At 42.5% G+C, this 13,537-nt stretch overlaps 1 protein-coding gene across 7 annotated transcripts in view; it reads left to right on the forward strand.

Annotated features, from left to right (window-relative positions):
• The window catches only part of LOC133476817 (dynein heavy chain domain-containing protein 1), a 30,099-nt gene extending 16,706 nt beyond the window's left edge, over nt 1-13,393 (forward strand). For 5 of the 7 annotated variants that reach the window (XM_061770718.1, XM_061770722.1, XM_061770719.1 and 2 more), the window contains 19 exons: nt 59-146; nt 326-437; nt 521-707; nt 901-1,003; nt 1,237-1,365; nt 1,467-1,658; nt 2,777-3,196; nt 3,590-4,013; nt 4,146-4,253; nt 4,765-4,941; nt 5,027-5,205; nt 6,475-7,461; nt 7,541-7,709; nt 8,601-8,681; nt 9,502-9,721; nt 9,833-9,924; nt 10,405-10,551; nt 10,817-11,433; nt 12,560-13,393. In XM_061770718.1, the coding sequence (XP_061626702.1) occupies nt 59-146; nt 326-437; nt 521-707; nt 901-1,003; nt 1,237-1,365; nt 1,467-1,658; nt 2,777-3,196; nt 3,590-4,013; nt 4,146-4,253; nt 4,765-4,941; nt 5,027-5,205; nt 6,475-7,461; nt 7,541-7,709; nt 8,601-8,681; nt 9,502-9,721; nt 9,833-9,924; nt 10,405-10,551; nt 10,817-11,433; nt 12,560-12,919 (4,792 nt within the window). In that variant the 3' untranslated portion in view covers nt 12,920-13,393. The remainder of the gene's footprint in view (nt 1-58; nt 147-325; nt 438-520; nt 708-900; nt 1,004-1,236; nt 1,366-1,466; nt 1,659-2,776; nt 3,197-3,589; nt 4,014-4,145; nt 4,254-4,764; nt 4,942-5,026; nt 5,206-6,474; nt 7,462-7,540; nt 7,710-8,600; nt 8,682-9,501; nt 9,722-9,832; nt 9,925-10,404; nt 10,552-10,816; nt 11,434-12,559) is intronic. The other 2 variants (XM_061770720.1, XM_061770721.1) reach the window with 2 other exon arrangements.
• Nucleotides 13,394-13,537: the final 144 nt, after the last annotated feature.

Here is a 13,537-nt window from a genome sequence, read left to right on the forward strand (position 1 = left end):
TAACCTAAAAATGGTTGTATTGTAGGCACTGTGACAATGAATGTTCTTTTTAACATAGGTACTTGTGCCAAAACCTCAGAGACGTGCACGTATTCATGTTGATGCCTGCCGTTGTGTCAAGCAGCAGTGGAAACTATGATTGCAAGGTTTTTGGGTTGCTTAAACTTGTCATTGTATCATTTCATGTAAAAAACCTGTTTTATGTAAAATGCATATTATAGTCACATACGTGTACAATTCGCTGTGCTGTGCTGTGTTTTGCTTGAACTACTAACATAGTAGTTATGGGTATGCCTAATGGTATATACATCACTTTGTCACCTAGGAACAAATAACTAAGGCTCTTGGCCTCTGCTGTGTGGAGATGTACCAACCTTGGTTCAATCAGTCTTTGACAGAAGTTGCTGCTCACTACCTGAAAAACATTTTTCAAAATTGTAAGTCACACTGCAAAAATCCTTTTATTTCTATTAACTGCCAATGACGGTAAGATAACTGTAGGTTTCCCCCTTTAATTCAGTGACAATGCAAGGCTCACAAGTTGGCCTGGCTGTAGCAATGGCAGGAATCCACCAGTCTGCATATCAGTACGCTTCTGTCCTTCTAATGGCACAGCCTTTCAGCCCTTACACATATATGGCATTCATTTCTCACTTTAGTTACCTCTGCAAAGTTATGCTCAAAGAACTGGAGTGCCGATCCAACAGGTATTTGTTTTCCTCATTTTACCTTTGCAAATACAGTATGCAGCATTTGTGTTGAGACGTGTTAATCTAATATTGATTCTATAAGATCTCAACAATGAACTTTGTGTCCTTAGTGTGGTTTACCCAGAATTTGTGTGTCTTTTCTGCTCTCTAGAATAAGTGCTGATCTATGATAAATATTTTATTTGTATAGACTTAACACTTGTCTGTCTCAATTGGATGCCCTGGACAGCGCGGCCATGAAGTACAAACATGATTTAATTAGAATGCAAGGAATAGTTGCCGAGATACAGCAGGTGAAGTATACACAGTCTAACCATAACTGGTTACAATTTATAAACTCCAGTGCAAAGGTTAAATATATTGCCTGTTGTTTCAACCAATGCATCATCTTATTTTTTTTATTTATTTATTTTTATATATTACCGGTACCTTAACTCTGTAATACTTGTTTCATAGCATATTATAAATACTGAATTGATATTCACTATTCACCTTCTGCTCACCTCCCCCCGCTTCCTTTTTTCAGCGTGTAGATGAGCTCCTCGGAGCCATAGATGACCAGAAGAGTTTGCTTCAGAAAGCTGAAAAGAAATGTGCTAAACAGAAGAGAAAGATACAAATCCTGGTGGACCGGATCGCTGAATCTGAGGATGAGGTGAACACATAAAATATCTGTTTATGAGCACTCGCTGATGACACAATGCCAGTTCATAAACTGATTTGGAAATAGTGTTAATTTTCACTTTTTCTTCTTAGCTTAGACCCTTTTTTCAAGCAGCACTCGATGTGCTCCATAGTCTGGACCCATTAGACCTTGAAGAGGTTCGCCACTACAGAGATCCACCTGATGGGGTGGTGCTTGTCATGGACGCCGTTCTTTTGCTCTTTGACCGGCCTCCTGGCTGGGACAATGCAAAAAGACTATTCGGACAATGTAACATGTATAAGGTATCTTTTAAAAGCATTCAGAACTGATAGATTCTATGTGTTTACCAGATTTGACACATGACAAATACATTACATTTTAACATGATACTACAGTGGTACCTCATAAGTTGAACACATGGATATGGACATTTTCCCATTGAATATAATGTAAATTCAATGAATCAGTTTCAGGGTCAGAATGATCCCATCATAAAACGTGACAATATTTTAATTACTATTTTGACATGCAAGTGTATAAATAAAGTTAGGTTTTCTCAACTGGTCTATATAGTGCTTGTTCTCATTATGGTCGCAGGTGAGCTGGAGCCTATCCCAGCTGACTTTGGAGGAGGGTACAAGAGGCAGGGTACACCTTGGACTGATCACCAGTCAATCACAAGGCACACATAGAAAATAAGCTTTCACAGTCATATTCACACCTATGGGCAATTTAGAGTCTTCAATGAACCTGCCATGCATGTTTTTGGAATTCCACACAGGAAGGCCGGAGGCTAGATTCCAACCCCTACCTCAAAACTATGAGGCGGACGTACTAAACAATACACCACCAAATTCACTCTTAACTTTAATGGCAATAATACAAAATAATTATAATAGCTTTGATTGTTGTACATTTAAGCAAGCTGTTAATATTTAATAACAACTGACATCTCCAATAGCAGCTAGCCAGTTGAAAGTCCGCTAGTGGCTAGCAGGTAATATCTTTGGCTTGCATGACACATGACATAGCCAATAATACTGCTTGCTGCTCTGGATGTGATTTCATGTAACCTCTGGTGTATACAGTATATTCTTAGTACCTTTTCATAAGTGTCACCAAACATCTACAAGAAAACAAAGAAAAAGCGAAACACATGCTAAGTCAATCCTTTGACGCTTGTTAAACTGAGCAGCTCTAGTGTGAAATGTTGACATCATCCATGCATTCACAGCATTTGGGACTCTGAAGAAGACTTTTGAAGCCCCAAACTTGTGGTCTTAAGTCTCAATTTTACAAATTTACAAACATTTGACTTGAGAGGTGCCACTGAATTTCAATTACAAGTGCTCTTTCTTTTGCTCAACACTTGCCACTGCCTTTATTATTATTATTTATTTATTTGTTTTGTTCATCCCAGTGCCTGGAAGTATTTGACTTCTACAGCCTTACGGATATACAAATGCTGCAACTTGGTGAGTTAATTCAAAACCCCATGTTTGTGCCGGAGTGTGTCCGCGAGGTAAGCAAGGCCTGCGAGACACTCTGCCGCTGGGTCCTGGCTGTCAACAATTGCGGCTCTAGGCGATACCAGCTGATGGTCAGGAAACAGCTGGACTTAATGCTTATAAGGGCTCAAGATCAACTTGAGCAGATCGAAGATTACATGGAGGAAATAAACCGTTGCCTCGCAGAGCTCGATGTTCAGCTACTACCTGTGCAGAAGTTGCTGGATGAGCAACTGCAACTACTACACAAAGCTGAGTGCCTGGAGAGAAATGCTGCTAATGCTGTGGCACTGTTGTTGAAACACACAAGAGTATGGAGGGCTGAAGCTCAGGTAATAACAAACATCCACAAACATCTTTTGTTGGCAGAGCGGGCTCGCCCATTAGGCAATACAGGCAAATGCTAAGGGCATGCATTCAAAAAAATTAAAATTAAAATTAAAAAAATGTTTTTTTTTAAGCGCATGTAAATCACCGATGAGGGGTGCTCCATTTAAAAACTCATCAAGGGCGCCACATTGGCTGTGTATTTGGCATAATAATTACAGTAATCTGTGGGACGGTAGATATAGATAGAGAACTTCTTATTCATCATTGATTAGTTGAGTGTGTTAATTTTTCTGATAATTGATGAAGGAAATGTCAGTGCCCAACCGTTTGCTCAATAATCAATGCATTGGGTATTTGTATGCGTGTGGTAATATTTTTTTCTTTCCTTCCTTCAGGTTGCACAGTTGCAGACAAAATGCTTACCAGGAGACGCCATGGTCCTGGCTGCCATCATCTCATATTTTGGCCCCTTTCCAGCTGAAATACGCACCGAATTGCTGAGCAAGTGGAGGGTGTTGTGTCAGACAGGAAATATCGACACGAACCCCAAAGACCACAGAAGTTCCATGTTCACCTCCACTGACACGGCACCTCCCCAGCCAACCTCGGATTTTCTGGTCCCTCTGTCCGAGACACTGCAGCCTCTTCTGTCTCGGGTGTTGGGTGTGACACAGTGGCCATCGCACGAGACGGCACTCACTAGATTAGTCCTGAAACTGCTGCTGTGGGGCTGCAGGAGGAGTTGGGTTAAATACTGGCCTCTACTGGCTGACACCCAGCATCATCTGGAGATCGACTCTAAGAATTGGGTCATTACAGGTGAGTGTTGGGAACAAGGTGGTACCGTGCTTGCGCTGCTAGTTTATGCCCATTCGACACCATTGCGGGTCGGGATGGGATCACAATATGAAATACTACAGAAGAAAAAGCATATCTATGTCTGTTCTACAGGCGAAATAGGAGACGATGTCAGTCTTGGGAAAGAGTTTGAGTGTGACATAGTGGTTTGTGCTGATGATCCAAAGCTAATCTGCCAGTTGGACCTGGCTGCTGAGAAAGGTAACTGCAACTGATAACTGGAATCATCATACAGTACAACCTCTAAATTTGAAAGCCCATGAAGTCGTATTTTTTTTCGTAATTGGAAATTCGACCTGATTTCTGAAAGTCACAACGTCAGAAGTCGAACCGCCGTCATGCATGACATCAGAAATGGGACTTGCGATGTATAAAAGTGCCACACACATCTCTGTCCCGGCTGCTGTGTAAAATTTGGCTAGATCGACCATAGGCAGGGCAAGTGTATAACAATGTTTATATAAAACATATATAAAACAAACATTGGAGGTTGACGAGCATTCTGGAACGGAATGTGTTCGACCTCAGAGGTTCCACTGTATTTAAGGTGACTATCTCAAGTGATTTGGAGTGGACATACACAACAAGTGCATCTCAATTAATTTGAATATCAGAGAAAACCTATTTTTTTCGCAGTGTTTTAATTTAAAAGGTTAATAGCTCGATTCTTTAATTTCTTGTGTGGCACCTATATATCCTGTTTTTATTGCAGGCTTGAAAGTCCTGGTTACTCATATCGAACGGGTAACAGTCAGTCCAAAGTTTCTCGCTGCTTTGGCCCGTCCCGCTGCGAGTTGCCCCCCAGGGTCAAAACAGACTGCCCACCAGACGCACCCTGATTTCTGCCTCTTGCTTAGCACCCACTATCCTATCAGACTCCTCAGCACCGGTAGGAAACAACAGCTCAAATTTAATTCCTGACAAGAATGCTTGGATTTTTACACTATGCCTAATTGTGCTTTCCTCCTGCTCAGACATCCATCCATCCATATTGGCTCAGGTGGATGTGGTTGACCTGTCACCAAGCTCGGATCAGATCCAGGAGCTCATGCTGACACAGCTACTGCAGTCGGAGTGCAAAGTGCTGCTGATTCAACACCTCCAGATGCAGAATGACAAGCAGCTACTGCAGAGGAAACTGATCACAGAGGAGGTGAGTCAGAGGCATTTACCGTACAACAGTATTCTGTCACAATTTGAAATCATTGTCAATTGTTAGATGTTGGCATCACTCGCGTTTGTACCCTTTATAGCTTTCAGTCATTTGGCAGCTTTTAGCTGAATCAATTCTTGCTCGATTGGACCTAATATAATCCATTCATGTACACTCAGACTCAGATAAAAGCACAATGAAATTTGCAGTATTCCCAATTTTCTAGTTCAGACTGGCAGCTACTCAAAAACAAACAAATCAATTATTCCACTTTGAGGGACAGAGGACCGTTTTCCCCCCCTATAATTCATCCATCCATTTTCCATACTGCTTATCCTCACTAGAGTCGCGGGCGGGCTGGAGCTTATCCCAGCTACCTTTGGGCGAGAGGCAGGGCACACCCTGAACTGGTCGCCCAGCCAATCACACCTACGGGCAATTTGGAGTCTTCAACTAACCTACAATGCATGTTTTTGGCATGTGGGAGGAAACCGGCGTACGCAGAGAAAACCCACACAGGCATGGGGAGAACATGCAAACTCCACACAGGAAAGGCCCGATTTGAACCCGGGTCCTCAGAACCAGGAGGCAGATGTCCTAACCAGTCGGCCAGCGTGCCACCCCCTATAATTGGATAATTAATATATATGCAGTTTTTAAAAATTCATATAGCCCGAACTATTTATTTTATTTTTGCCTCTCGTCCTAGCAGGCTTCATCAGTTCATGCAACAAGGCTTAGTTAGGGTGCACTAGCCAGTGTTTGTGTGTGTGTGTGTGTGTGTGTGTGTGCGCGTGTGTATGTCTGTGTGGAAAACTCAACAATTTATGCTCCAACTTAGAAGCATGCCCTAAAACCACATATTTTTTTCGCATTCCAAAAGAATGATATCTTTTGGAATGCAAAAAAGAAGAGAGCCCTTAAGCTTGTCAGTCCACCAGAGTCGTCGGGTTGAAACACCCTCATTAATATTCCATTCAGTTATAAAGTGATCGTGGAGTTGCCTAACGGTCAGTGTTATAATGATATGTTTGGTGAACACCATTTGTGTCAATGCGGAACATAACTGCCTGTTCATGTTTGTATATATGAATGCCCTTAAGAGAAATAGTTAGGTACTTGCTAGCATCCACCAGCCTTGTTGTATTCGAACTGTCTCCCGCGACAGTTATATATACACAGCTCCACACACGTCATTGCAAAAACATCTATCCCAAACAGAAAAAAAAAATCCACGTGTTTAACTGACTGTACTAAATCTTTTTGTAGGACTCTGTGATGGACTCCATCCTGCAGTCCGACACCACACGAATGCAAGCACCTGAGTTCCTCACCCAAGTGGCTGAGGTCCAAGAATCAATGACTTTTGCGCAGACTGAGTTGCAGCTGGTCAATGAGAGGCAGGAGTACCATGAGCCCCTGCTGGCTGCTCCCCAGCAGCTTATATATTTGGCTTGGCTCTTCTACCAGGCTTTGCAGGAGGTCTCCCGCCTTTCCCCTGCCTATTACTTTTCATTATCTGGCTTCATTGCAGTGATGCAGGAGGCCTTCGCAGAGAAGGTTAGCAGACTTGTATCATATGCCACCGGGAAGGTGATAGGGGGAGTAATACCAGCGATAAGGAACAAGATGGTGGCAAAATTGATGTTCTACTATAGGCCATGTCTCTTTAGAAGCCACAGTATGGTTTTCAAGCTGTTGGTAACTTTGGCTGAGATGCAGACCAACCAAATCTGCTCTCCACCGGAGAGGACATCTTTCCTTGTGGGATTAAAAGATATTTTTGCTCCTCGAGATCCACATTCCTCAAAAGATAATTGGACATACCCTCAGGTTGACTTTGACCTCCTCTGTTTAGAGAAAATTCCAGCCTTTAAAGGGCTGACTGACTCACTGACCTCCTCACACAAGGAGTGGCAAGAGTTCCTGGACGTGCCTTCCTCAGTCGTAGCAGGACCGGTTCCCTGCGGATCTCACTCCCATCTGTCCTTGATGCAGCGGGCTCTCCTCTCGAAGACCCTGCGCCCGCACTCCACAGGGGAGCTAGCTGAGGCCATGGCGGCCTGCCAGTTTCGCCTACCACGCCACACGTCAGTTCCTCACTGTGGGAACCCGGGGGGTCTTTACACATTTCTTGTGGCACACGAGGGACCTATCATCCTCACATGGCCTTGTCCATCAAAAGACAAGTGGACAAGTATTCAGCCTCTCCACTTAGTGAAGCTCTTGGCCTCCAAGGCTACTGATATAAAGGAGGTAAGGATAACTGGTTTCATGAAATATATACATTTGATTTTTTTTTTCTTTTTCTAAAGAATGTATATTTATGGTGCAGGTGAAAGTCATTTCCGTTGGAGGACTTTGTGATAGTAACTTCATCATCTTCACTCTGGAAAAAGCACTCAGAGACGGTCACTGGTTGGTTTTTAATAACTGTCACCTGTTGGAGCATTGGAATGCTAAACTAGTGGCCTGTTTCAATCAGCTGTTTTCCCCTTTCGGAGGTAAGGGGTGTCTTGTGTGGCAGACATTCAAAGAAGTTGGAAAGTTTAAACAAAAAGTTTAAGAGGACATTTTTACACTTCCTTTTTTCTATTTAAAAAAAAATTGTTTTTTTAGGTACCATTCCGACAGATGTGGGGTGGTCAGCATTTGACAGCTAAGGCTTTGCAGTTTTCGTAAGCATCTCATTGTCTTGCCCATGGCCCGGCAATTGACATTGGAGCAGCACTGAAAAATTCCGCAGTGCAAGATGTTTTTCTGTCCCCAACTGCAGTTCAGCGCCATTTTGAGAAGCTTTATCGGAGTCACAATTTCCAGACATGTAGTACAATATGCTTCAGCTTGTTTGTCATCATAAGCTTCCGCTTGAAGCGTATGAACAACTGAATGTCAGTACAGGTAACACATCACTCTCCAAAGCATCCGCTGAATCAAGCTTTTGTTGTTGCTTGAGTTCTAGTCCAGCCCTCCAGATAGACTTTCCCTGGCTTTGCGTGAACACCTGCTCTAAGAGTTTGGGGTTTTCATCAATTGTGGTAGTAGCAGACCTTCTGCTGTGTGGTTTGTCAACAGAACAGATTGAGAAACTTGTCATGGATAACGTAAATTGAAACGCATTAGATCAGTGTGACGGCCATATAGCTGAACTGCAGTCGGGGACAGAAAAACCACTTGCCAGGCAGCAATTTTGCAACGCTGCACATTTCAATATGTGAGCCGTGGACAAGGGAATGATATGCTTACAAAATCTGCAATGACTAAGCTGTTAAATGCTGACGGCCTAGCATCTGTCCGAATTATACCTAAAACAAAATAGAAAAAAAGAACTGTATAGTGAATTTTTTGGACACCCTATATATTCAAATTAACGGTGCCTCTTAACCGCCCCTCAGCAGCAACCGACATGAAAAGTCCTCACCCAGACTTCCGACTGTGGTTTCTAACTGAAGAATCCGCTCAGTCCTTCCTACCTGGTAGGTTTTTCAATTTATCGCTTCTCCCCCTTGTGGTGACCTATTCAACTTTTTTTAAATGTGAGAAAACCCCCCCACACATGACAAGGACAAAATCCACAGATGTATCAGGCTTACTCCCCTTGTCGTGCGGTGTACTCGAGGTGACCAACACAGCACACCACACACAATGATCCAGTATCGCGCCAAAAATCATCACTCTCCTCCCCTGAACCTGATATCTGTCATCGTACCAAGACTGACCTGTGACAGGCCATGGTGCCACACGGCGCCTAGAATAATAGTAGAAGAAATACAAGCGGCTAAGCTACAGTAACTGTTATCTGGTAACTACTTGGCGGTTATAAGCTCTTCAATTTTTTGTTTGTGTGATAATTGAAAATAATCAATAAAATAAACACGTCCTAGTTGCTCCTCAACTTATGTGGAGCAATCGCGCAAGCTTCAAGTTGCTTCCTAATTGGCGATCATTCCGTTTCACATCACAATCACAGGATTCGTGGCCTAACATTGTGGTTTAACATTATGATCGTCGGGCCCGACCATTTTTCCAGCAGATCAGGGAGGAAAAATAATTCTTAACACACCCAGCACCACAGAATAATCACTCAGGATAAACTTGCAGAGACATCTGAATATTGCGCCGTTTTACTTACTGTATGTGCGTCCCCCTCTTAACATAAATTTTAGGGCTGTGTATTCTGTAGATTGTTGTTCCTTTGTGTATAATTTTTTCCCCAGTTTATTCTATTGGCACATTTAAAATTATGCTTGCTCATGTTGCATGTAATAACGATGAGGCTATATCAATTTAATCCAGCGTCAGTGCGAATGTGTGGCCTGCCTCTGGTTTGTGACTCCTCCTGGAATGTGAAGGAAGAGCTGAGCTGCTCTTTGCAATATTTATCGTCCGTCGCTCAACGTCAGTCGGGGAGCGTGGCCGACAACACGGAGCTGCTTCTGCGCTGTGCAGCGTTTCACTCCGTGTTGCTACAAAGAGAGGCCTACAAATACTTGGGCCAGGCCAGAATCTACAGCTGGTGAGAACTCCAAACTTGGTGTGACTAAGTAGGCTGACGATTATATGAATTTGAAAATATAGGCATCTTCAAGGATTTGATTTTTTTCCCCTCACTTATTTCTACTTTAAGGAGCCAGTCAGACCTTCTAGCTTTGGTGAATGCACTCTTTTCTTCTGCTAGTCTGTGCCAGGACAAGACTAAAGCTTTACAATACATAGCAGGTAATGCGACATGAGCAGCCCAAGCTACTGTATGATGGGAGGGATTTGGTATTACCTCTCTCACACACTACTGAAATTCCTTTCTGTCTCGCAGTCAAATGTATACATTAAAGTATATAAGTTGTGAAATTGAGCGAAAAAAAATAGCGGTATGTGTGCAAGTGTTTTAGTAGATAGTAGTAGTTAAAAAAATGTCTGTGTGTGACAGCGTTTTGTGTGTATGGGGGAAGAAAATATAATTTGGATGAGAGTTGTGTGAGAGCAGGTCAGTAGTGTATGTGAGTGAAAATAATGTATGTGATTGAGAGAGCATTTTAGTAAAGTGTGTGGGCGAAAATAACATTTAGTGAGTGGGAAAGCATTTCAGTAGTGTGTAAGAGGTTGTCTTGAATTATATCCCTGACGGCCCTTGTTCCAAGCTTTGATCAAGTTGACTCACTGTGATGGTTTAAGAAGATTACTATTTTTTTAAATTTCTAGTCAACCTTGTGCATGGCGGTCATGTTCTGGAGTCTGCGGATTCAGAGGTGGTGCGGAACACTGCAGAAACCTGCTTCAGCAAAGCACCACCTCTGGCCAGCGGACCGCACATCCTCGCCAACGTCATCAGCAGCACTGAGCACTGCGGTAATGCAACCCAGTTTGCAATTATTCTGTGAAGTAGAAGAATATGTTGCATGACAGCATTAGCAACTGCGCTAGCATCCACAGCGTGTCTGTGTCAGTCAACTAGGGCCTGAAGATAAAATATTACATTTTTTCCCCACAATATTCCATTTTCTAATTTGAATCAATCTTCCCCCCCCCCCCCCCCCCATTTGCCCATAGAAAAAAGAAAATGACAAAAGAAGTTTTAATTTTGAATTAAGTATGTTTTTTTTCATGCCCCTAGATTTTGCCAAACTCCTACGAATGTTGGATCGACAGCTGCTGCACTCTGTGGATGTCAGCGAGCCACTTCTCTTGGGTTTCAGTGCTGACGTGGAAGCTGAAATAGTGAAAATCAACAGTCACAATCTGAACCATATGCTCCAGGCCTCCCAGACTCCCCCAGGATTAGCTGCAGCTTGCAGCAGTATGTTGGCGACGCTGCCAGAATTTAGCCAGGCTAGTGAGAAACTGCATGCGCTGCAGGATTACCTCACACATCAAAACGAAACCCGATTAAGAAATGCCGGAGCTGTTTTCCAAAGTCCCCTGTATGACTTCCTCCTGGCCGAGTGGCATGAGCTGAGCGTCTCTGTGTCCTTGCTGCTCTCTCGGCTCCGACAGCCACTTCGTTACGTAACGGCGACCTTCCTGTCCCTCCCCACGCTCACCACATTGTCGCGTTTGCAGAGACGGGCAGAGCTGCTCAGCTCTTACCTGTGGCGCGACAACACTTCAGCACCTCGCGCCGCCTACCGACTGTCTGCTTTCTCCAATGCCAAGGGCTTTCTGGTGGCGCTAATGAGAAAGGCCGCTCAAGCGCATCACAAGTACATCAGTGATATCAATCTGCGCCTTGAGGTAATGCTAATTGACGGTGAAATGATACTGAAGCAGATTTTAACGTTGCAAGAAAAAATATGTGAACCCAATTGAATTTCCTGGATTTCTGAAAAAAATTTGATCTGATCCTCTAAGTCACAACAACGGACAAACACAGTTTTCTTAAAACTAATAGCACACAAACAATAATGCACTGCAGTGCTTATAAAAAGTTAGAGATATTCGGCTGTTGGATGAAATTTCTGGATTAACCAAAAATGCACTGTGATCTTTACAGGTCAACTCAATTTGACAGTTTCTAAACTTTTGAATGTACATCTAACGATTCAATGTTTCAGTACTCTTTGCACAACTTGCTGTTCTCTAATAAGACGCTGAACAGCAAATTTCACAACTGGTGTTTGATCGTGACTCAGTCAAGTCATTTCTTGATTCAATTAGAATTGATATTTTATTAGTCCTCTTTATCTTGCTGTTCACATTTTGACATCGTGAGACCAAGACAACACCTAATTAGGGGTTGAACGACTTTTTATAGTCGGCGCTAAGGTGATGATCGCCGAGATCGACTTAATCGAGGACGTTTGTGGGCGCCAGTGTGAAAAAAATAAATAAAAAAAAAACACAAGCTCCAAAACACACACTCACTCTTCTTGCTGTCCTCAGTGCATAGATGGTCGTTGTGGTTGGATGCCCACCCAAGAGAGAAAAGATTTCATGATTTTATTTTTTTAATAATTTTGATGACTATAGCTTACAGCTGACGAAAACCCCAAATTCACCTAAAAAAATTGAAATTTTATTTTAAAAATATTGTTAATGCAAAAATTAGGTAGAAAAGTATGTATTTTCTGATGTTTCATGAAACTGTGGCATGTATAAGTTTCACTTTTTAAATTGATCCACTAATATAAATGTACTTTTGTATGATATTCAGAATTACTGAGATGCACCTTTATTTTCTTTCAGTAGAAGAAAAAGGAATATGTTATAAGAGGAGTTAAAAAGTGATAACAAACTCAGTTTAGCCTGACCATCTTACCTCTGATTTCCTTCAAAATCATTTAGGATTCTTGCTTAAATTTCGCATCGCTATCACTTTTCACAATTGAATGGATAACCAAAAGTCTTTTCATCCTTCCAGGTTCGTGACGATCCATTATTCACCCCACTTCCAAAGGATATAGTGTATTTGTGTGACCTGGAGCTAAGAGGAGCATCGTGGGATGTGCAGAGGGCTGCCTTAGAAAACACACTCTCCCCTCAGCCCTGCTCCATGCCTCTCATTTGCATCAGGGCACAAGTGAAAGACACACACGTCCCTCGTTCACACAACTTCGATCAAGTCTATCATTGTCCGATTTATCTGGAGGACTTGGACACTGGAGCGGAGGGGCGAGATGGCTTTAACGTAGTCACAACGGTTCCGCTTCCTACTGCGTTAGAGCCTTCTTTGTGTAGTTTGCGGAAGGTTCGGCTAGTGAGTAGACTTTTTGACCCATAGGGTTATTACCAGCTTTTTACACAGAGATCCCGCAAAATCGCTGCATCTGAGGAGTAACAGTAGAAAGAGCATGGTAAACGTAGCGCCTCCCATAGTACCACCAAAGGAAAACTGAATAGTCAACTCTCATTCCTTGTTGCCGCGATTTACACAGAACAAGGTGGAAACCTACAGGCTTTTACAGAATTGTTCATTGAATTGTTTAATTGGTATTCTGATTATTTTTGTACAATATTATGTATTCAAACACAAATGTATGAATGTGGTGTTGGCATACTAGCTCTTAAGAAAACGTGTCCATGTTGCGTTTTCATTAAAAAGCTTGTCTTGTCATAGTCATAACTGATGACCATTTTGTTTGATTTATCACAAGTAGAGACAACACCGAACCTCTAACTGGACTGTCACGGATTTAAATCTGAAATGTCATCCTATAACTCATTCAAATAATGATTAATAAAATCTTGCTCCGTTTGTCTGATTCATCATCTAAGTCTGGTGTAATAGACCTTTGTAACTTCACAGGTTGCTGATAAACTTGGAACCTTCTGTTAGCTGTGTTTGGACCATCTACTACCACCTATTCCTCTTCCATATTTCACTTCTCTCGGGTTCACT

This window comes from Phyllopteryx taeniolatus, chromosome 4 (genome assembly GCF_024500385.1).
Source record: "Phyllopteryx taeniolatus isolate TA_2022b chromosome 4, UOR_Ptae_1.2, whole genome shotgun sequence".
Taxonomy (NCBI): Eukaryota; Metazoa; Chordata; class Actinopteri; order Syngnathiformes; family Syngnathidae; genus Phyllopteryx; species Phyllopteryx taeniolatus.